We start from the raw sequence: 21838 nt of genomic DNA, 5'->3' as shown, positions 1-21838 counted from the left end.
GTCTATCTACGGCAGGTGCAGTAAGTTTAAAATGACAAACAGGCGTACAGGGTGGTAATAGCGATAACACCGCAAAGTGACAGAATAATATCGAGCATCCTCGATATTCAATGATACACCCTCCTCCTGCAGTCATGAAGCCTATGGGTCTACCATCGAGGACAGTCAAGAAATTTACATCTGCTGTACGGCTTTCTCTCTTGGATAAACTAACAGGCTACTCAGACGCAGTTCTCAGCGCTGTTCACTATAGTTCACGCAGGAGTTGAACATTTAAGTATGCTTTATTTATTTATTTGGTTTCTAGAATTGTGGGGGAAGAGGATAATGTCCGAGGAGAGGTGGGGGATAATTTATTCCCTAGTAACACCAGCATCTTACACCTACACCAGAAAATATAATGAATACGACCTTTCTAGCAAATCTGGCAATACCTGATGTAAGTTTTATATTCTTATTCGTTTGAGAAAAATTGGCAAGGCAATTAACACATGCTGCATCCATTACTAAAGACATGTATTTACAGCATGAAAATTTTGTGTTGTAAAATCGTTCAAAGAAAAATAGAGGAGCTGGAAAATAAGTAACAGGCGACTCTCAGTGCACTCAATGTTATCGTCCGTCATCCGAGAGTCAGTGGGGGTACGACCTTGAAGAGTGTTGTTGTGGTGGAAGGTGTCCCTGTGTGCCGCAGTGGGGTTTAAGTGAGTGTATTGTTTGTTTAAAAGCATTTCTTACTTCCCAGCCACCAAAACCTAGCTTACTCTATTATCTAATCACTCGAGACCATAGAAACACAATCACACATAACCTTGAAGCTTTCGTGTGAGGAGGAGGGTAGCTGGTTGTGGGGCAGGGAAGGTTAAGTTAAGGCCCGGTTTGTTCAGAATCACTACTGACTTCTTTGCGACCAGAATCTGCGTACTCAAATTCCTACACTTACTAACTTCTAACCAACCTAGAGACCATAGCAACACGCATGCTTATTAGTGTGGTAAGGGGTCAGTAGGTGCACGCTTGAATGGAAGTGTTTATCACGCTTGTGTAACATACTAGTTCTCGTCCCACTTGACATATCTTAGCTCACTTTAATTTCCACATAGACACATTGACTTTAACCTTGATGCAGTATGTTAGTGGGGTGCAGGATAGCTGTGGGAAATACATCAGAATGGAGTCGTCGTCTTTGGCACCAGATTCACGAACAAATTTACGATCGATTCTCAGTCGTAACTATTTGTATTTTGCTGGAAGGACAAGTAGAGCATTGTGCCCTCCCATGTCTCCAGTTCCTCCTTAAAAAAAAATGTCATAGGTATCTTTAATGCAGGAAGAACGTCCTTAAGATCAACACATATTTATCATCATCCATTCCCATTCTTCGTTTCTCATTCACGCAGTTGGTGCCAGGTATTTAGGGTTCTTTCGACGTAGATCAGTTTTCAGTAGTCTTAATGACGATTATTATTATTATTATTATTATATACTAATCCGATTTATCTAAAAGACTCTTTCTTAATGCAAATGAAATCGTCTGGCAACAACAAGGATAAAACAGAAGAAAAAATATTGTAATGAGGTGCAGTCTTGCGTTTTACATGTAGACAGGGTGAAATCAAGCTCACCAGTAATTTCGTGCGACTTATTGAGATTTTGCTCGTTACTCAGACTTATTTTCTCAGTATAAAAATTGCATCAGAAAATATTCATTATGTTCCTCCTTTAGCCGACCGATGCATTTTTGCGATGATGGTTAGGGGAGAGGGTGTCGTGCCACACTATTATTACTACTACTACTACTACTACTAGTAGTAGTAGTAGTAGTAATAGTAGTAGTAGTAGTAATAATAATAGTAATAATAATAATAATAATAATAATGAAAATTCCTCTCATGGTACATAATTAGAATATGTATGTGAACATGTATAATTTAAGAGTCTGTTCGTTGGTAGGCAGATTTACTAAGTGCCCTACACGAAGCCTTCATTATAACGCGAAAGTACTGATCGTGTCCAAGGTTCAGGATGTTCCCTAGCATCTTTTCCTTAGTTGTTGATTTTTGTATATGGCTGGTTAATATGCTTTTGCACGTTATCTGTGCAGAGTATGACGATACTAGAATGACTTATCTTACACGGAGATAGTATGGTGTAATAAGCAAAATAAGTTGCTTAGGAAATGGTGCTATGGAGCATCCTTACCTGACGTGAATACGGGCCCTAGTCATAAGTCATTGTCCATAGCAACACAAGTCCAGTAAACCAACACCAAACTATACTCTTTTTACTTTAACTTGGCCTAAAATTATCATCTCACCATCCTAAATGTTGAGCTGTAACAATAGATTAACACTAGCTTATGGTCCTAGTCTCGAAGATGGGCTATTGAAAAGATGTAGAGCCTTAGTATTGTCTTCTTTTGCCACTGAGCTACGTGAAACAAGCTGCTAAAGGACGAAAATATGGGCCAAGGCAAAGTAAAAACGCAGCCTACTAAAGAGACTGCAACCCGCTGTCGATGCCAGCGTGCCTTCGTCGATAACCTCTCTTACAGGGCTCCCTAACCCACTCAGCCCCACTCCTCCCTCCTGCGTTACGTGTACGTTATCCTTATCAGTCAAGTTCAGTATCATTCCTCGAGCGCTCGGCCTCCTTGGATCCTCCTCAGCACTGAGAGATAAGAGACGTCGGGGCTGCAACACAATCATGACAGCGGCAGCGGTACTACTTTGTAAAAATCGCTGAGGAACTTGAGCTATTTAATGCATATCTATCAATCAGCCAGTCTCTCTCTCTCTCTCTCTCTCTCTCTGTGAACTAATAAGACTAAATTTCGCTGTGTTCTCTCTCAGAGCTAAATGGTTTGATTATATCCTTCGCTTTAGTTTGTCCCTTTCTTTACTAAGATTAGTGTTATCTTGCAGTTCATTTCTTGGGTTACGTCTTAAAGTAATTATATTCAGTACATTTACATTCCTTACTGAAGGTATTGTCAGTGAAGAGGGGACCAAGTCTCTTTCATTTGTTCATTCCAGGTCTACATCAAACATTTTTTCTTCTGATAGAGGGCATTCATCACCCCAAAATTATTCCTTTCTACAGATTCTACTAATATGTCGCCTTCAGCATTCTGGATACCTGTTTCAGTGTGTCCTTCATCTGTCTCATCTACCTTATTCTTGCCTTTGTTTCATTAAGTCTCCCATCACAAATTTATACTTGGTTGTGTGTGTGTGTGTTTTTTTTTTTTTTGTTATCCTTAATACTGTACAGTTTCTTCATCTCCAAAGGGCTTGACTTAATATATACGTGAATTATTTTTATCATGTAACTATCCTTTAGTTTAATGATTTGACATGCTGCTCTTATATTTATACAAAAAAAATCTGTAGTGCCACGAGTGTGTGTGTGTGTGTGTGTGTGTGTGTGTGTGTGTGTGTGTGTGTGTGTGTGTGTGTGTGTGTGTGTGTGTGTGTGTGCGTTTGTGTGTGTGTGCGCGCCTTGCGATCAAAAGCGGCCCGCAGTCGAGAACCACAGGAAATGTGCAATCAGCGTGAAAGCATGTCAGTGTGAAAGGGTGGAGTGTGTGTGTGTGTGTGTGTGTGTGTGTGTGTGCCTTCCACAGTAACAGGACTCAAGTACAGTGACAACATTGACACCACACAGACACCCGCCCAAGCTACCATTACCTTTGATCACTTCCTCCCTCCCTCTTTGTTTTCTTTCTTTTTCCCTTAGGCAAGGAAGAAGAACCACAGGCTAGAAGCCTGCAATATTGTTCTCGCCCCCCCCCCCAAGAAAAATAGATAGAAGAGAGCCAAATACAAGATTCGTTCGTTTCGAGATGCCTGGACACATTGCGTTAACAGATTGGAGGCCACTGGCAGAAGGAAATACAGACAGAGACAGTTCCAGAATTGGCTTGTTACGTTCATGAAGGACTGAGAATATTGGTTAACTCTTGCGTTAAAGTTGGACAGAAAAAGGTTGAGACTGCTGCCAAACGGGTGCTTGGAAGGTGAATGGCATCTTTGTCTATACACTGTACCTTCAGTACGATATTTTTGTTTTTTGTTTTTAGTGACAACATTGACACCACTTTGACACCAGGTCACGTCACCATTAGTTTTGATCATTTGTTTTTCTTGCCAGGAGAGCGAAGAGCTTGTTCTTACTAGCTTAGAAGCCTCCTTTGCATCTCATCATTACCTATACTCTCTTGACCTTAGCTTGGCCTAAAACTGCCATCTTTCCATCCTGAATGCTAAGTTGTTTAATTAACTGGACTCGTACTGACGGAAAGATGAGCGGTGGGTACTGTTACTTGGTATCCATTTTGCAGCTGTGACTGATTCTTTTTCTTTCAATTGAGCGGCCGGGTGAGTAATTAGGCGGTGGTCAAGGCTCTGTTGGAAATGAGTGGTGGTCGCTGTCGGCATCCGGTGAGAGGGTTGTGAACAAATTTATTTTTATGTTTCCTTCCAACAGATCGACCGAGCGAATAGTAGGACGTGGTCAAGAAGCTGCTGAAAATGAGTGGTGATCAGCTGTTGGCATCCAGCGAGAGGTGTGTGGACGAGATGCTGGAGGGGGTGGCAGCTACCAACCCTGGCCTCCTCCTCGTCCCAGAACAGGTCAGTTTGGGGTCAGCAGTAGTTTAGCAATGAGTCAACAGCGGGTCAGGAGTAGGTCAGTAATTGGTCATCAGTAGATTATCAGTGGATCATCAGTAGGTTAGGAATGGGTCATCAGTAAGTCTGCAGCGGGTCAGCAGTATGTTAGCGGTGGGTCTTGCCCATATTTGGAAAAGATGCCTTACTGGGGAGGTATGTAGCAGTTTCCCGTGGTGGCGAGGGACGCCTTCACGTGGTGGCACAAATATGAACGTTAGGTTCACCTCCCAGGCAAGAAGTCACAGTCCTAGTTTAGAGGTCTTTTGAGGCTGACACAAGAAAAAGGAATAAAGTAATCTCATTTTTATTAATAATGTAGGATTTCTTGTGTATGCAGTGCCTTATTTTGTGGTGGTGAATTGTGGGTGTTAGGTTTGGTTAGTTTGCATGTTACGTTGCTGATAATATCAAGCAAGAGAACATCAGTGGGCAGGGTGATGATGATGACGACGACGATGATGATGATGATGATGATATTCTTTCGTGTTACAGCGTCTGATAGTGGACCGGCGATGGTTAGTGAGTGGACCAGGGCGGACAAGGCGAGTGGCCCTGGTTTGTGGCGGAGGCTCGGGACATGAACCTTTCTGTGCCGGTACGTGTGTCAGTCTGTGTCTGTGTTTGTCTGTCAGTCTGTCTGTCACTTGTTTTGCCGGCGATATTTCCAAGCCTGTCTAGTTTACCGGCGATATTTCCATGCCTGTCTAGTTTACCGGCGATATTTCCACGTCTGTCTAGTTTATCGGCGATATTTCCATGCCTGTCTTGTTTCCTTCTGCAGGGTACGTGGGTGGGGGCATGTTGGCGGCGTCGGTGGCGGGACATATCTTTGCTTCACCTCCTCCTGCCGCCGTAGCTGCAGCCATCACCGCCGTGGGCACAGACAACCCGGGTATGTGCACTCGCCAGCAGTTGTTAGTTCTCACCCTCTCTACCCTTACTTCTACCCACATTCCTCTGTTTCAACCAACTCGCCCCTATTTTTACCCACTCTGCCCCTCGTATTTCTTCCTCATCTCCCCCTGTTTCTACTCACTGTCTCCCAATTTCTCCGATCTCTAACAGATGGCGTGCTGGTCATCGTCTTTAACTACACCGGCGACCGTCTTAATTTCGGCCTGGCGGTGGAGCGGTGCCGAGCTGCAGGGATCAAAGTAAGTCTCCTCACCCTTCAAATAAAATAATGAATAAATAGACAGGTAGAAAAAAGAATGAAAATGAATAAAAAGAAAAAATGAATTAAAAAAAATGTCAATCCATCCATACAACAGGATTCCGTGGGCTAGATTGGTGATTAGATGAGTGCATGATCTGTTTCACTGGGCGTGATGTTGATTGGTACTCCTGTTGTGTTTTTTTCTTTCTTTTTGGACCCTGCTTCACCCTGTCTCTCATAAAAGATAAATTTGATGGTGATGATGGTTTTTTTCCCTTGCTCTTTGGACTCTGCCTCACTTCATTCTTAGGAGAGAAAAATGAATATGATGATGATAATAATGATGATGATGATGATGATGATGATGATAGCCCAGTATTTCCATAACAATACCTCTTACTTTTGGTCTTCCTTTAGGTGGACATGTATATCTCCGGTGACGACTCGGCCCTTACCCAAGTGGAGGGCACGGCGGGCAGGAGGGGGCTGTGTGGCACCATATTCGTCTTCAAGGTTAGACCCAGGTTTAAGACACATTTAGACACAGAGTTAGGGCGTAGATTTAGACAGATTTATGACATTTAGATGTAGGACATTGATTTAGATTTAGAACAGATTTAGACAGATATAGACACATAGGTCACATGTTTAGGACACGGATTTATGATACAAATCTAGACGATGAATCAATTTTAATACAAACGAAGCCACAACAAGACGGAAGCATTCAGCCTTGGGAGGGATGTCTATAACCCTTTTGTCTTAACTTGGCCCAAATTTTTGGCCTTTTGCAGCTTATTTTACTCAGTGACAGAAGAAGAAAATATTACGGCTCAAAATCCTTTCCATAGCAGTTCCTCGTGACTGGCATCATTATAGTCTGCTGTTAATCTCTCGTTACAACTAAGTGGACAAGAAGGAGAGATGGCAATTTTAGGCCAGGTTAGCGTAAAAAGAGTATAGTATTGACATGGCCAGTGGAGGCTGTCTCTAACCACTCCCTCTCGAAAAAGTTTCTCCCAAGCAAAATCGTCAGGAGACAGCAAGGATGAAAAGTACATGCAATACGTCCTCGCGTAATGGTAATAAGGACTGACTATGTTCTCCCTATCTCTTTAGTTCTGTTAAATATTGGAAGGATAATTGTACACACTGAGCTCACGTATTTTTATTCTTTACTCAAACTTGACCCAGATTTTCGTACTTCTGCAGCCTGTTTCATGTAGCTCAGTGGCAGATGAAGGCAATACTGCGACTCTACATCCTTTCTAGAGCTCTTCTTCGTGACAGGCATCATATTCTAGTGCCAACGTATCCGTGCATTCAAACACTGATGATGGAGAGATGGCAAGTTAGTGTAAAAGGAGTAGATGAAGGGCGGGGACATCAGTTTAACACCTTCAGATATAGGACGTCGTCTTTATTTTGTTTTTGCCATCTGCTGGCTATTTTAATCAGGTTAGGAAAGACTTCTCGAACTGGAGGAGAGAGAGAGGGAGAGGAGGGAATTTCGTATCTTATTCTTGCTATTTCCTGAAGATTTTACTCAGCTTGAGAGAGACTTTTCGAACTGGTGGGTAGAGATACAGCCTTCATTAACCCCTTCAGGAATAAAATGAAAATGACGTATGCTCGGGCTGAAGGGGTTAACACTGGGGCTCCTGTGACTCACTCTCAGCTGAATAAAATCGTCCGAAGTTATGTGGAACAGAATACAAGAACTCTGCCGACCGTGAGAGGGTTACTGATGACAGTAACATCCCCAGCCTACTATGACTCAGATGAATGAAAAAGCCTTGTGTTGGCAGGATATATAATGCTAAAGAAGAGACAAGCATGAGTAGGGTTTAAACTGCAACACAGGTTCCTATGACTCAGCTGAATAAAATAGCCTGAGGTAAACTAGAATAAAATACCAGAGGAAATGCGGTCACGGGAGGGTTTAAACTGCAGAGTCTATTATGAAACTTGGGCAGTATATAGCAACTTGCACTTTTCAAATTTCCCTCGTAAAATATTCCATGCCTAGCAGTGTTGCAAATGGCTGTCAGCACTGCATTTGTGGTCTGACTATGTAGAAAACTGTAAGCGCTTTGGTTTAACCTGCTGTAACTTGACGATCCCCATTTTTTAAAATACTAAATCGTGGCTACATGAAATTCGACGAGCCTTAGTTATAAGGCAGGAGTAATTCTCCTTGGTTACTTGTCGAATCGACCTTACAGTCTAACTACACGTACCTGAAATGGGTTGGTAATTTTCGTGAGGTAAAGTAGCGCGAGTGGCAGTCCTGTCTTCTTCTGTCAATGAGTAATATGAACTAAGCTGCAGAAAGGACGAAAATCTCAGCCAAGTTACAGCGAACGAAATGAAGAATATACCACGGCACAGTAAAGGGGGAAGTGTTGTCTGGGGGGGTCTTTTCTCTGTTCATGTCCCCAGTGAGTTCAAAGAGCAGTTATTTGACATCGCCGTACCTCATGCCAGCGTGGGATACTGGGTGGAGATGATGATAATATATGTTACCTATTTCCTACCTGTTTTGTCAGAGTAGGGGAGTGTGGGGAGACCTTGTGGTGCGGTAGGGGATAAAGGTTCGCCTAATACATCACTTCTGCTACTCATTTCCCGTATCATAGTGATAGTATAATACTACTCCCTTGCATCCTTCCCGTAGCATTCGTGGCAAGCATCGTATTCTACTTTTAATATTCTGTCACAGCTGAGCATTCAAGGTGGAGAGTTGAACATTTAGACCATGTTATAGTGAAAATAGTAAATATTATAAAAGCGCACCCCTTATGACGAGGATTTTAGCCCAGGTTAAGGAGTATTGGAATACTTTCGATGAGAATTTCCTGACTATACAGATCGTTGGTGCCCTTGTGGAGCGTGGGGCCAGCCTGAGCGAAGCCATGGCCACGTGTCGTCGCCTGGGGGAAAACACGGGGACCATCGGGGTGGCGGCCAGCGGGTGTCGCCTGCCGGGGGCCACACAGCCACTGTTCACCGTGGGGGAGGGACGGCTGGAGTTGGGACTGGGCGTGCACGGGGAGCAGGGTGCAGCTACTATCAAGGTAAGTAATCATTTCCACACCACATACTACCATATCACCTCATACTGCTGTACCATGTTGCCTCACTACCACAATACACTAACACACTGACACATCACACTACCACCCCAACACATCGCATTATTATCACCATAGTACTCTACCACACCACATTACCACACTGGCACATCATACTACCACACTATCACACCACACTGACACACCACACTACCACATCACACCACCCTATCACAGCACAGTGCCACACCACCAAACTGCCTTCATCATACCATCACCTCACTACACCGCCTCACCACACCATCATCCCACTACATTGCCTCACCACACCACCACACCGCCACATCCTCTCACATTGACTCACATCACCACACTACCTTAGACCGCTTCACCACACTACATCACCTCCCATTGGTTTCCCTTACCATACCACACAAACCCACATTCAGATAATAGCAAAATCAATCACATCACAACAGATCTAAATTACACCAAGCCACACTCGCCTGCCGCCTGTAATTCCTTCTATAAATCTTTTGGATGGATTTTTATAAAGGAGTCTCGTAAAATACACCCATTATTCTAGTCACTAAATGATAATACGACAGGTTATCACACTAAATGTCATAAATATAATGTGTAGATGATAACGAACAGATAGATGATTACAAAAAGATATATACCATTTTATTCTCAATTCCTCCAGACGATTTTATTCAGATTAAAGATTGACCGCTTGTGGTGACGAGATTAATGAAGGCTATATCTAACCCCACCTGTTCGAAAAAAAAAAAAATCAACTGAATAAAATCGTCTGTAGCAAGAATAAAGTAGAAAAGTTACGGAATCCTGGGTTTAAGTACACATCTACCCTCTGCTCTGCACTTTTACTGTTTCAAGTCACCCTTTTCCTGTAGAACAGCGCAAATACAGAGAAACTGCCTTCTCTCTGAAGTACTGGCTGTGGAGTTATAGGAAATATTCATGAAGTTGCAGTAGATGTTACACGTCGGCAGTACTACAACAAACTGTATGGAATTGAAAACTACATCTAAGGGCTTGCTACTGCACATGTGTTACTGTTTTCTAATATATTAAGCACATTAAATTTGTACCACGCCTAATGTATGATAAGTTAGATAATCAAATGCGACCTTTCTGCCAGACCTTACCTAACCTGACCTAACGTTGCCTAAACCTAACTTAATTGAATGTAACCTAGCCTAACACAACATAACATAACCTATCCTAATTCATACAAACGAAACCTAACCCACTCTAACCGACCCGACCAAAACCGACTCATAACCAAACTTAACCCAGCCAAACCCACCCGACCAAAACCTACTCTAACAAAACCAGTCCCAACCGAACCGAACCGAACCAAGCCTGCCGTAACCTAATCAAACCAAACCGAACAAAACCAAACCAAACTTAACCAGCCTAACCTAATTTAACCTAACCTAACCTAACTTGTGTGGCACAGGCTGGGTCTCCGCGTGAGGTAGTGAGGGCCATGTTGACTCAGTTGACTCGTGATGACTCTGCCTCTCGCCTGGCCCTTGCCCCGGGGGATAAAGTGGCCATCATGGTGAACAACTTGGGCTGTCTCACTCAGATGGAGGTGGCCAACCTTACCGTGGAGGTCGTCAGGCAGCTGTGTTAGTGTCCACGTGGATTTTTATCAGTATCTGTTCGTCTGTTTATTAGCCTCTCTGCCTGTTTTGTCTGTTTGTCTATCTATATATCTATCTGTCTGTCCATCAGTATATATCTATCTATCCATCTGCCTCTCAAAATAAATATGTAACAGAGAGAGAGAGAGAGAGAGAGAGAGAGAGAGAGCGAGCACACTAAATCGAACTCCAACTCCACCTGTGTGTTTTTCCCCCAGGTAAACGCGGTGTGGAGGTAGTGAGGGTGTACCCAGGCCCCCTCATGACCAGCCTGGACATGAGGGGGTTCCACGTGTCTGTCCTTAGGCTGGCGGACCCCTCATGGCTTGACCTCCTTGACGCCCCCACCACTGCCCCCGCCTGGCCCGCCCCCTACCTCATGCCGGAGGAGGCCCTGAAGGAGGAGCTGAGGGTGCCTGACCTTTCTCCTCCGCCGGTCTTAGCCAAGATGGTGAGGCGTTAATTTTAGATTTATTATGGTCATCGTTACTATCATCTTTGTCGTCGTCTTCTTCCTCGTCGTTATCATGTTATCATTATATGCACTGTCGTCATTAGTTTCATCGTCATCGTCATTATTGTTATTAGTTTTGCCATCATCATCATCGTTGTCTTTGCTGTCATCGTAGTCATCGTCTTTGTCATCATCATCATCATCATCATCATCATTATTCTCATAGACATCGCCATCATCTTCCAAATTCGATCTCCCACTGACTAATAGGGTGTCTAGGAGAGAGAAAAAGAAAACTGAAAATATAGTATTAAAAACAAAGTTGACAGAAAGCTCAGTAAAACAAGCTACAAATCCACTTACACAGATAAAAATGACAGGTTACAAAGGCGCTGTATTGCCTGTCCTGGGAATTTTGTAATACCTCTCGGTTCACAGGACACAAAAAATACAATAGCGTTAGCGTAGCCTCAAAGGATTGGGTGTGGCACTAGGAAAGGGCAATTACAACGTTAACTGCATTGTAAAAAGTGCTAGAGTGAGGAGACTGATAGCTGGATGGATGGATGGGTGTATGTGTGGATGGATAGAAAAATAGGTAGACAGATGGATAGATCAATAGACAGGTAGATAATGAATAGTGACTGTAGTAGTGGATAGGAATATATGTAAATATACACAATAATTAAACAAAAGAGTAAATGAATGAACATATATAAAAAAAGTGTCATACATCTGTCGCTTACAAACGTCTTTTTATCTAGCACACGCACGCACGCACGCGCGCACACACACACACACACACACACACACACACACACACACACACACACACACACACACACACACACACACACACACATCAATATAAGCAGTTCGTAAGCTGCTCATTGAATCCAACTCGTGTACTTAATACCAGGGCAGCGGCTACACCCTGAGCGAAGCGGAGGGTGGGCGTGTGCGGGCGTGCCTGGAGGCGGTGGTGGACGGGATGGGCAAACACGAGGCCGCCCTCAACGCCCTCGACTCCCAGTGTGGCGACGGCGACTGCGGCTCCACCTTCCTGCAGGGGGTCAAAGGTAAGGCCCATCCTATGTTCCCATCTTTGTCAGTCAGGTTTGTGCACACTTTGAACAGTTCGGCTGATGTCATTTAATGACGAATTTTAGTCCTTATTTTCATTATAGTTGGTTTGTGTTTATCTGGTAGAACTGGGACACTAACACCATGAATATTAAGCCGTAATAGCGTGAACTTTGCTAAGCCTTAGTTATGAGGTATGAATGAATCTCCCTGAATGCTAGTCAAATCGACCCTCCAGTATGTCAACACTTGACCACCAATAGAGCTGAAAGGGGTAAGGGATCTTAGTCTGTATAGAACAAGGCGCAACAGTAAGATTATACATGTTAAGGCGGTCTTTCATGATTGGCATAATGGTATTAGTAAGGGGTGTTTTTATGCTCAACCACGCCCTACATGGCGGGGCAGAATAGCCTGCACTGGAGTCCCTAAGCTTCTGATTGTGAAGGAAAAAAAAAAAGATAATAGATAATGCAGTAGTTTATATGAGATGTTGGTGTTGCCCTCTAATGAAAATCCATTACGTTTCCAGCTCTGTCGAAGGCCATGAGTAGCCTGCACATGCGTGAACCAGGGCAGGTGCTGTCTGTGGTGGGCGAGGTGGCCGGCAGCAGTATGGGCGGGTGTTCGGGCGGGATTTACTCCATTCTCTTCACAGCAGCTGCCGCCCGCCTCGCCGCCCAGCACGCCCAGCACACCCACCACACCCGTATCTGGGCTGAAGCGCTGAGGGCTGGGGTGGAGGCGGTTAAGAAGTATGGTGGTGCAGCGCCAGGAGACAGAACCATGGTAGGGGGTGCATGATGGTAGGGAGATTCATGATAACAGGTAGTGGCAGCAGTAAATGTAATCCCAGGCTCATCTGAATGTGAACCCAATAGACCGCAGGCTGAAGTTGCCCCCTCCTGTAGTCCAACCTCCTTTCAGGGGATAGGGAGGGAACTGAGGGGCGTTTGCATAATCAGGCAGCGGATCCTTCCAGCTATGTCGGTGCCGCCACGTGAAGATACCCCTCCCCAATACACGACAATTGATAGTAGTAGGGTGTGCTTGTAGGAAGACAGATGATGATAGAAAATGATGGTAACGCTTTTTGCATTTTATGTAAAGGAATGTTGTCACTAAAAATATTAATATTCTGATTGGAGCTTTTCCCGTGCAACGACCAGGAAGTGAACGTTCAGGACCCGTATTTACAATCACACGAACAACAACCTCTCGTAACTGCGATCCATTTGTATTGGAAAGACATCAAAAGCATCAGAACCGAAATCTGTAAGCCAAGACGTTGATTCACAGGCAAAGTTATCATCCATTCCAAGTCTAACTATGATTTGTTTAATACAGGAAGGACAAGAGACATGACAAAAACCAGCACTCCTCTCTCCTTGTCCTACTGCATAAAAGAAGTCTGAGTTACGAGAGGTAGTTGGTCGTAAGTTTGTTCGTGCATCTCGACCCACCAACTTCGTATTTTCCTACACTTTTCTTAGCAAGTTGGGCGAAATCTGCATCTTAGGCTAAACTTCCTCACGTCCAGAGTTTTTCCCAATACTGCCGGTTCCAATTTTTTATTTGTCTTTGTCCGGGAAAGGTTATGAGAACCTTGTTTCCGCATTTTTCCGAAGTTGAGAAATGTCACTCAACTATTTTCAACATGAAATGTCATCGGCGGTATGTGGGTGCGCCCACCATCCACTGACTTTGTGTGGTGCTATCTTGAGGTGAGTCTATACCGAGTGACAAGCCAAAAGAACGCTAGTGTCTTAAGGACACCTTTTACTGCTCTGGGTGGTAACTCTATAACTATAAGGATGTTTGGTAGTGATCGAGTGGGTTAAGGAGCTCCAGTCGGATGTAACCAATGAAGGATGTCATCCGAGTTGTAGTTGATGTTTGTTCCTTATATGACAGCACTGTGGAGCGAGCACCAAATCACTCGTCTGGACGAAGTAGCCCCACCGGAGAGTCCAAATATCGTCACCATCATCCAGTCACATAACATAATTTAACGAAAGCTAACTAAACTAAACCTAGCCTAACCCCACCCAACCCAACTCAATCCACCCTAACCTAACCTATCCCAACCTAACTTAACCTAATCTAACCCAAGCCAAACCAAACGAACAACTTAACCCAACCCAAAGCAAACCAAACCAGACCAACTCAGATCAACTCAACTCAGCTCAACTCAACCCAACCCAACCCAACCCAACCAAACCAAACCTCCTGCAGCTGGACGCTCTTGTGCCGGCCCTGGAGGGGTTGGAGGCGGCTGAGGATGACCAGGAACTCCGTACCGTACTGAGGAACATGGCAACGGCGGCAGACCAGGGAGCCAAGAGGACGGCAGGCATGAAAGCACGGTACGGTCGTAAGGGCAAACTTTTTAGTGCATGGCTGTCGACGTTACCTAGATAGATAGATATATAGAGAGAGGTACATAGATTGATAGATATATTGGTGTCTATAGGTAGAGTGACAGTTTCTCTCTCTCTCTCTTAAACAGTGTGAATCATTCCAGGTAAAGGTAACTGACCGCCTCAGTAAGAAATATAAATCCTCTTGCTTATTAAGTCAAGTTCAGTTATCCTCCAACACACAAAGCGTAGAGGGGAAAAATGTAGCAGGAATTTTTTAGAATGATTAAAACTTTTTGCTAGTAATTAAAGCTGATGAAGCGTCGTGCTAAGCTGGATTGTTCTCTCTCTCTCTCTCTCTCTCTCTCCGCCATGTTTTTTCTTTTTTCCCCCTTTTTTTAATGGAAAAAGTCTAGCGTGGGTGAAATAAGCTCACTAGATATGGGAGTAAAGAAAAAAAACTCTGGATCACGGAATTCATTAACTTGCTCAAAAGGGGATGTCAGCTGAATATTATTTTAATCAAGTTTGGGAGAGGCTTTCAACACTGTGGAGATAAGATTCAGCCTTCATTCATCCCTGTATTTATTTGGGCACTGTCTTCTACTGAGGAAAATATCTGGCAGTGTCAAGAGTAAAAAAATAAAAACAAATAAAAATGGACCACCGTATCGAAGGGGTTGAGTATCATATTTAACAGGTTTCTCATAAAATAGATTATATTGTCTACGTATGCGTTCTGAATCGCTAAATTGCTACCTTTCATTATGATGGCCTCTTTGAATTTTGTTTTTGCGACCGTCAATGTTGTTTATGCCACGGCAGAATAGTTTTATTCTTCCTAGAACGTAACAGCTTTATGATGACTCGCCAAACTATTTCCTTCTTGCTTCCGCCTGTCGATTTCATTAAGCACACGAAGCGTCCCTCGTAGCGAAGTCTGTCTGGTGAAGGTGCAGCTGAAAAAATCACGGATAGGAGAGGAATCAGTGAGAATATCCGGACAATGAGTGAATTTTCTATAAACTTTGGAATGTGTTTCTGTGCTTCATGAAAGAGTAATGATAGACAGTGTGTGTGTGTGGGTGTTTTAATGTACCTTTGTCTGTGCAGTGCGGGGCGAGCGACGTACGTGCGGGCAGAGAAGGTGACTGGTGAGGACGCTGGTGCCCGCTGTGTCGCTTTGCTTCTGGAAACCCTGGCAACTGCACCTATCACTGCATCATAGCCACGTCCAGCTGCATATTCTAGACACGTGTGACCACATTCCATGCTGCAGACATCCCATTTCCTTCAGCATACATCCACATTCCCTAATCACGTTCCTTACCCACAGATATGCATACATACACACACTCGAGTCACATACAGTACATTCACATCGTTCACATTCTTTAGTCGCATATTTCCACATTAACTAGTCTCATACGGCTACATTCTTTAGCCACATACATCCACATTACTTAGCAACATACATCCACATTGCTTAGGTGTATAAATTTTAGCCTAGTACCCCTGCATTTCCTTGAAATATACATTGATATTCCTTAAGGACATTGATCCAAATTCCTTAGTCACATCCACATGCATTTCTCAGCCACATACATCCACATCCCTTAATCACATACATTCACATTCTGTAGTCACATAAATCTTCAGTCTATATCCACAAACCATATTCTTCCCACACCCATCAAAATATCCAAAATATCCTAGCTATAAACGTAACCACACAACCAAACCCCGTCCTTGCCATATATAATCACCACCACACATCACCACTGCCACAATCCCACCACTGCCACAATCCCAATCTGTTTACTGTACACATAACATACCACCACTACTACCACCATCACACATCTCTACACATAACACCAACACTACGAAGCACAATTTCTACTCACACAGTACAGCACTTAATCACCACCACCACCACCACACATCACCACCACTACTTCCACGATATAGATCATTAACACCGCCATCACATAGTCCTGATCAGTAATTCCTTCACACTTCTGGAGTTCCAAATAAACGAAATTGCTCTCCGTTTGATTATTTTTCGTCGGTTTAGTAAGATGTTATTAGGTTATGATAATTTTCAGACAACTGTTGTAAAAAAACGCAAAGGACGTCATGGTAGTGAAGCGGTAGACTACAGTATATGATTACCTATTTTTCTCTAACATGGCGTAAAAGTACTACACCTTCATTTTGAATACTGCCTTATAACAGCAAAATGACATGACAGTATGATGCTAGTCGCGAAGAAGCGTTCAGCCACCTTTTTTTTTTTTTTTCTCTCCACAGAGCTACATGGAATCAACTGGAAAAGGACGAAAGTCTTGATCAAGTTAAAGTGAAAGATCCATAAACAGTTGTGAGGTCAAATAAAAATAATAAAACCGATTAACTGTAAATCTTGGTTCACGGAATCATTTTAGGCCAAAGAAGATTTTTTGAAAATCTTTTCTTCATGCTATTTCTGTACGATTTTACTCAGTCTATGTACACTTTTCGAGCAGGAAGCATTAGGTATGACCTTAATTAACTTCATCATTTTAATGGGTCATTCTTGAGTAAAGCAGTCTGGCGTTAGCAAGAATAAAATGAATAATACGTCGTCAGATGGGTGGAAAGATGTATTGGTTAGACCCTGGTAAATTTGTCCTATAACCTACCTCGGAAGCAAAACTTTTTTCTCTTCTTTGATGTCAGTCTTAAAAAAGTGTCATATCCAAGTGCGATAGTGAGCAGTCGATACAGCTTTTGTTTCGAAGCATTATTAATATCAGGAGTTAATGATGCATCCAGCAAAATGAACACGTAACTGTACAGCATGTTACTGAAAAATACGGCAGACTAAATCCATATCAAAATAAATGCAAAACCTTGACTACGCCTATCCTTTCCTCACACTGAATGATTGGGTTATTTCTAACGATCCGAAGCCACAAATCTGTGACAGGTTCGGGCGGTTCGAGACTCAGGTAGGCTAGGGATGCCAGATGCCACCACAGCCGCCACCACAGAATCACAGATGCAAACTCCGGGGCCCAGTATGGCTTTGTGATGTGTCCGGTGTGCTGAGTATTGCGTGTTATGTGTTACAGCCCTTCTTCCACCACCACAGATATCAGTAACCGTGGCTCATCTGGCTTTGTGCTAGGTTCTGTAAGTAGTGTTGTGTTCCTTAAGTTTTATGTCGCGTGTTGTATGGTTAAGCAGTCCTCTCAGCATCATTGGCCGCATTCTCGTCGAGTAAAATGTTTATCTAGCTTTTTGTAACATCAAACCGTCAACAACACAGTACTGTATGTTACTAAAGAACACTGTCGTTATTTAAAAACTCATAAATAACATTCAAGAGAATATTAAATGGAAAGGGAATTTTACGTACAAATTTTACCTACAAATGAACTGGCAAGGAAGAGACGATGAAGACGAAGATGCAGGCCCCAGAACCACTCGTGTATTGCTCCGCGTGTTGCTGTTACTATGATTTTTGTGTTGCAGCTATAGTGTGTCCTGTATTTTGTCGGCTCTTTTGTGTGCTTTTATTGCCACAGCACTGAATGTGTTATGTGCTGGGTTTCGTGTGTTGCCGATAGCGCGCCTTGTGTTGCGTTTATAATGTCTTCAGCGTTGTGTTGCCCTTGAAGTGAGTTTTAAGTTTGTAGTATCTCCTGTATTGTGTTGGTCATGAAGTGAGTCATGTGTTGCAATACTTGGAGACAAAAGCTAGTGATCTGTGTTGAAGTAAGTTCCTGTGTAGTCATTGTCTACAAAAAAATGTGTTTGCTCGACCGTTATATTAATATCTCTTGAGTTATGCCAAAAAGACGCATGTTTCATCTGATAGGGCATTCTCTCTCTCTCTCTCTCTCTCTCTCTCTCTCTCTCATTAATTTCACAGTGCAGTAGCTACAGATTATATAGTTTTAAGCACACATTTGAACTTCACATCACACACTTCATATTCTTGCACATACACCTCAACTTCCTACATATTTCACACACACACACACACACACACACACACACACACACACACACACACACACACACACACACACACACACACACACACAAGGAAAGCTAATGTCGCCCTGGCATTAATTTTTCAACCCGGTGAGATTTTTAGCTGAACCCTTGATAACAACAAGCGATTTTATCATTATTTTTCGGGAATTGGTGGAGATAATTATATGCGAAAATAGTACTTGCGTTTCATAAAAAGAAGAGATGAAAAATGATTTGCTTTTTAATTTAAACATTTGATCTGATTCATGAGCTCCCTTCCACAGAACATTCATATAATTATTGAAAACGATATTAAAAAGTCTTTAAAAAATCTGAACCATGTAATCATTGCCAAACGGACTCAGTAGAATATTTAACCCATTTTCTTCCTCAGTAATTAACAGTAATACTACTAAAGCTCTTCCCCTCCCCTCCCATCTCAGACGAAAAATAAGCAACATATACGAAATAAATTAATAAGTGATGAATGAAATTAGGCAAATGAAAGGTAAATTATTATTATCCTGGTTCGCACGCAGCATTTAATTTTAATTCCATTCAAATGTATAGTTGCTGACATAAATACTAATCCACCTCATGATGATAAAATACGAGACAGTGAACGATGACTTTTGAAACTCTGATGCTAACTTCAGACGCCAAAAAACTTTCCGGAATATTGTATTATGTGTTCCATTATAGTTCGACTGAAAAGGAGCGATATTTATGTCCGAAACTGTTCACTGCAAAATCGTATGTTGTATATAATTCTGTACTTGTTCTGTGATACTAAAAAGCGGGTATATAAATAATGAAGAAGCTTGGGGAGAGTATTTCAAAATTGCATCCAATGTTTAAAAAAGGAGACGGAAAGAGTAGGATGCTTTTTTTGGGGGGCGGGGGGGATCAATTCAAGACAGTAAAAGGATACAACTATATTTGTTTATTTTTGAAGTATATACTGTACGTAGCACTAATTTCCATATTTTCAGGTATGTTTCAGTTTATATATAAATTCAGTTGTCTCATCCAGTTGAAAAATTTTGTTAATTTTTGCACTGTTCTCTAAAAGGGCGAAACCACGGAATACCAGAGATGCTTCTACTCCCCCTCCCCCCACCCCCTCTCTCTCTCTCTCTCTCTCTCGTATCTCAACGGAAACAGCTTAAACAGACTAAAAATTCCTCCATTTGTAGGGCTGTGATAGCTTCCTCGTTCAACCAGTAAGGGGAAGGGGAACATTAGGTGGAGATTTAAAGGCGAGATTAGGGGGATAGGGAGGGGGAAGAGATGGGAAAGGGGAGAGAGGAAGAGGGGGAGATGTGAAGAGAAATGGGGGAAGGGACAAGGAGGAGAGATGGAGAGGGATTAGGAGGATAGGGAGGGGGGAAAAGAGAAGTGAGGAGAGCGGAGGATGAAAGTTGTGGAGAGAGCCGGAGGGTGGAAAGAGGGGAGGAAGGAGGGAGAAGAGGTACTGTATTAAGATTTATCAGTATAGGAGAGACTTTTTGGTCCAGAGGGGTTGGGTACAGTCATCACTGATCCCCCTCATTACAAAAAGTGTCCCCTGAGATGAAGAAAGTCGTCTGGATGTAGCAAGAATATTCCAGTTCCATATGTCACGTGTTTCCAAGAGTTTACATGGAAGAGTAGGAGTCTGCTTGCCTCATCGCAATCTCTGGTTTAATTCCTTCAGTGCGATGACGTGTTTTTTAATTGCATTTATTTCTTCCTTGCTAATTCCAGACGATTATGTTCAAGATCGGAAAGACCTTGAGTGAAGGGGTTAATGAAGGCTACGTGTAACCCCTTCCCCCATGTACTAAAAGCCTCTTCTACTAAATTAAATCGTCTGGAGATAGTAAGAACTAACTGGAGTCATTACAAGAAGGGGTTAATACTCATTGTAATTCTGTGGTTTGTTGGATGAAAGTAATTTTTTCCTGCTATCCCCAGACGACTGCGCTGAGATAAGGAATACCTTTCGTATTTAAGAGGTTCATGAGGGCTATATCTAATTCCTCGAGCTCAAAAACCGTCTCGCCTAAGCAGAATAAAATCGTCTGGAGGCTGCAAAAACGTATTATGTATGTAAGGGAAACTCTAACATTTTGGCGGTCTCTCTTTAAGCCGCTCTGGGAGACAAGCGGGCGGAGGGACCACCAGTTCTCAGTTTTTCACGAGTAGTTCCCTGTAAGCTTGAGTTTTATTTAGTGATTTTTGGCGCCCAGGACAAATCTGACCCGATGCACCTGCAATCCGTTTACGAAAATTTGAGTATGATGGACTTATGTGGCTTTGCATAGCGTACAGAATCTTGAATGCTTGACTTTTGTAACTCTTAACTTTTTACTGACGAAGAGAGTGTTTGTGAGTAAGGTGGAGGGGGGGGGAGGGAGGAGTAGGCCAAGGATGAAATGGAGGGATGGAGTGGAGAGGTATATGAGAGAGGGGGTTTGGGCTGGGAGCAGGGCAATGAAATGGCGGGGGACAGGGCGACATGGAGGCGATTTGTTTGTGGCCACCTCTTACGGGATTAAGGCGTCTGGCAATAGATATATATATAGATAGTTTCTTATGACTTTTTTGTTTTAAATTAACTAGCATTCAGCTTTACAGTTAACTTTAGCGTAACTTTTAACAGCTTTTAACTCATATTTTGACCTTACATTTTGCTAGTATCATTTTGCCTGAATTAGCTTTTTTATTGGAATGTTACTTTGCTTTATCTAACCTAACTTAAACCTAACCTAATTAAATTAATTCAAACCTAATCTAACCTTTCCAGTCCGAGAAAAACATCCTTAGCTGAATAAAACCGTCTGTCAGTATCAAGCATAAAGTTTACGCCACTGTAGCAAGAGGCTCAAACAAATAATATACACACTCTTCCTCCAGCTCCACGGCCAAGCGTAATGGGGCGAGCAGCAGTGCATCAGTGTGAAATTATTTGCACCGAAATTGATCTTTACTATGATTTATTATTTTGGTTTGTTGTTGCTACTTCGGACGGTTTTATTCAGCTGAGGAATGATGGACGGCAGTGAAGGGAGTTAATGAAAGGCTGTATCAAACCCCTCCAGTTCGAAAAGTCTCCATTTTAAAAACTCTCTGCTGAGCTGAATAAAACCGTCAGTGAATACCAAGAATGTAAATTACGGACGTCACAGTAGTAGTAGTAGCAATAGTAGTAGTACTGATGGTGGTAATAGTAGTAGTATTAGTACGGGTAGTAGTGGTAGTAGCAGTAGTAGTAATAGTAGTAGTAGTGAAACCCCCAGGCACATGTAAACGTGAATCTGGTGGACTGCAGGCTGAAATTACCCTCCACTTGCA

The 21838-nt window shown here is 42.8% G+C and overlaps 2 protein-coding genes across 2 annotated transcripts in view; both read left to right on the top strand.

The window, feature by feature from the left end:
* The window catches only part of LOC145401354 (uncharacterized), a 162134-nt gene extending 157352 nt beyond the window's left edge, over nucleotides 1–4782 (top strand). The window contains exon 3 of the mRNA XM_080273679.1: nucleotides 4772–4782. The gene's annotated coding sequence lies outside the window, so the exon portion shown is untranslated. The remainder of the gene's footprint in view (nucleotides 1–4771) is intronic.
* LOC145401351 (triokinase/FMN cyclase-like) lies at nucleotides 4500–15704 on the top strand. Its single transcript, XM_080273675.1, has 12 exons — nucleotides 4500–4634; nucleotides 5166–5268; nucleotides 5455–5565; nucleotides 5739–5827; nucleotides 6247–6342; nucleotides 8700–8906; nucleotides 10390–10564; nucleotides 10798–11030; nucleotides 11953–12112; nucleotides 12649–12905; nucleotides 14352–14482; nucleotides 15590–15704. The coding sequence occupies exons 1-12, from the start codon at nucleotides 4533–4535 to the stop codon at nucleotides 15702–15704; spliced, it is 1779 nt and encodes a 592-aa protein (XP_080129801.1). The 5' UTR covers nucleotides 4500–4532.
* The last annotated feature ends 6134 nt before the right edge of the window (nucleotides 15705–21838 follow it).

The sequence above is a fragment of the Coenobita brevimanus genome, chromosome 55 (assembly GCF_032717465.1).
Source record: "Coenobita brevimanus isolate Jiangsu-jjx chromosome 55, ASM3271746v2, whole genome shotgun sequence".
Lineage (NCBI taxonomy): Eukaryota > Metazoa > Arthropoda > Malacostraca > Decapoda > Coenobitidae > Coenobita > Coenobita brevimanus.
Note: the sequence above shows the minus strand (reverse complement) of the source record. Positions and strands in the feature narration are given on the sequence as shown.

What these genes read in the sequence shown, in the direction of transcription:
- LOC145401351 (XM_080273675.1), top strand. Translation starts at nt 4,533, where the DNA reads ATGAGTGGTGATCAGCTGTTGGCATCCAGCGAGAGGTGTGTGGACGAG. An exon ending in ACATGAACCTTTCTGTGCCG is followed by an intron (nt 5,269 to 5,454) that starts GTACGTGTGTCA and finishes TTCCTTCTGCAG; the next exon opens with GGTACGTGGGTGGGGGCATG. An exon ending in GGAGGTCGTCAGGCAGCTGT is followed by an intron (nt 10,565 to 10,797) that starts GTTAGTGTCCAC and finishes TTTTTCCCCCAG; the next exon opens with GTAAACGCGGTGTGGAGGTA.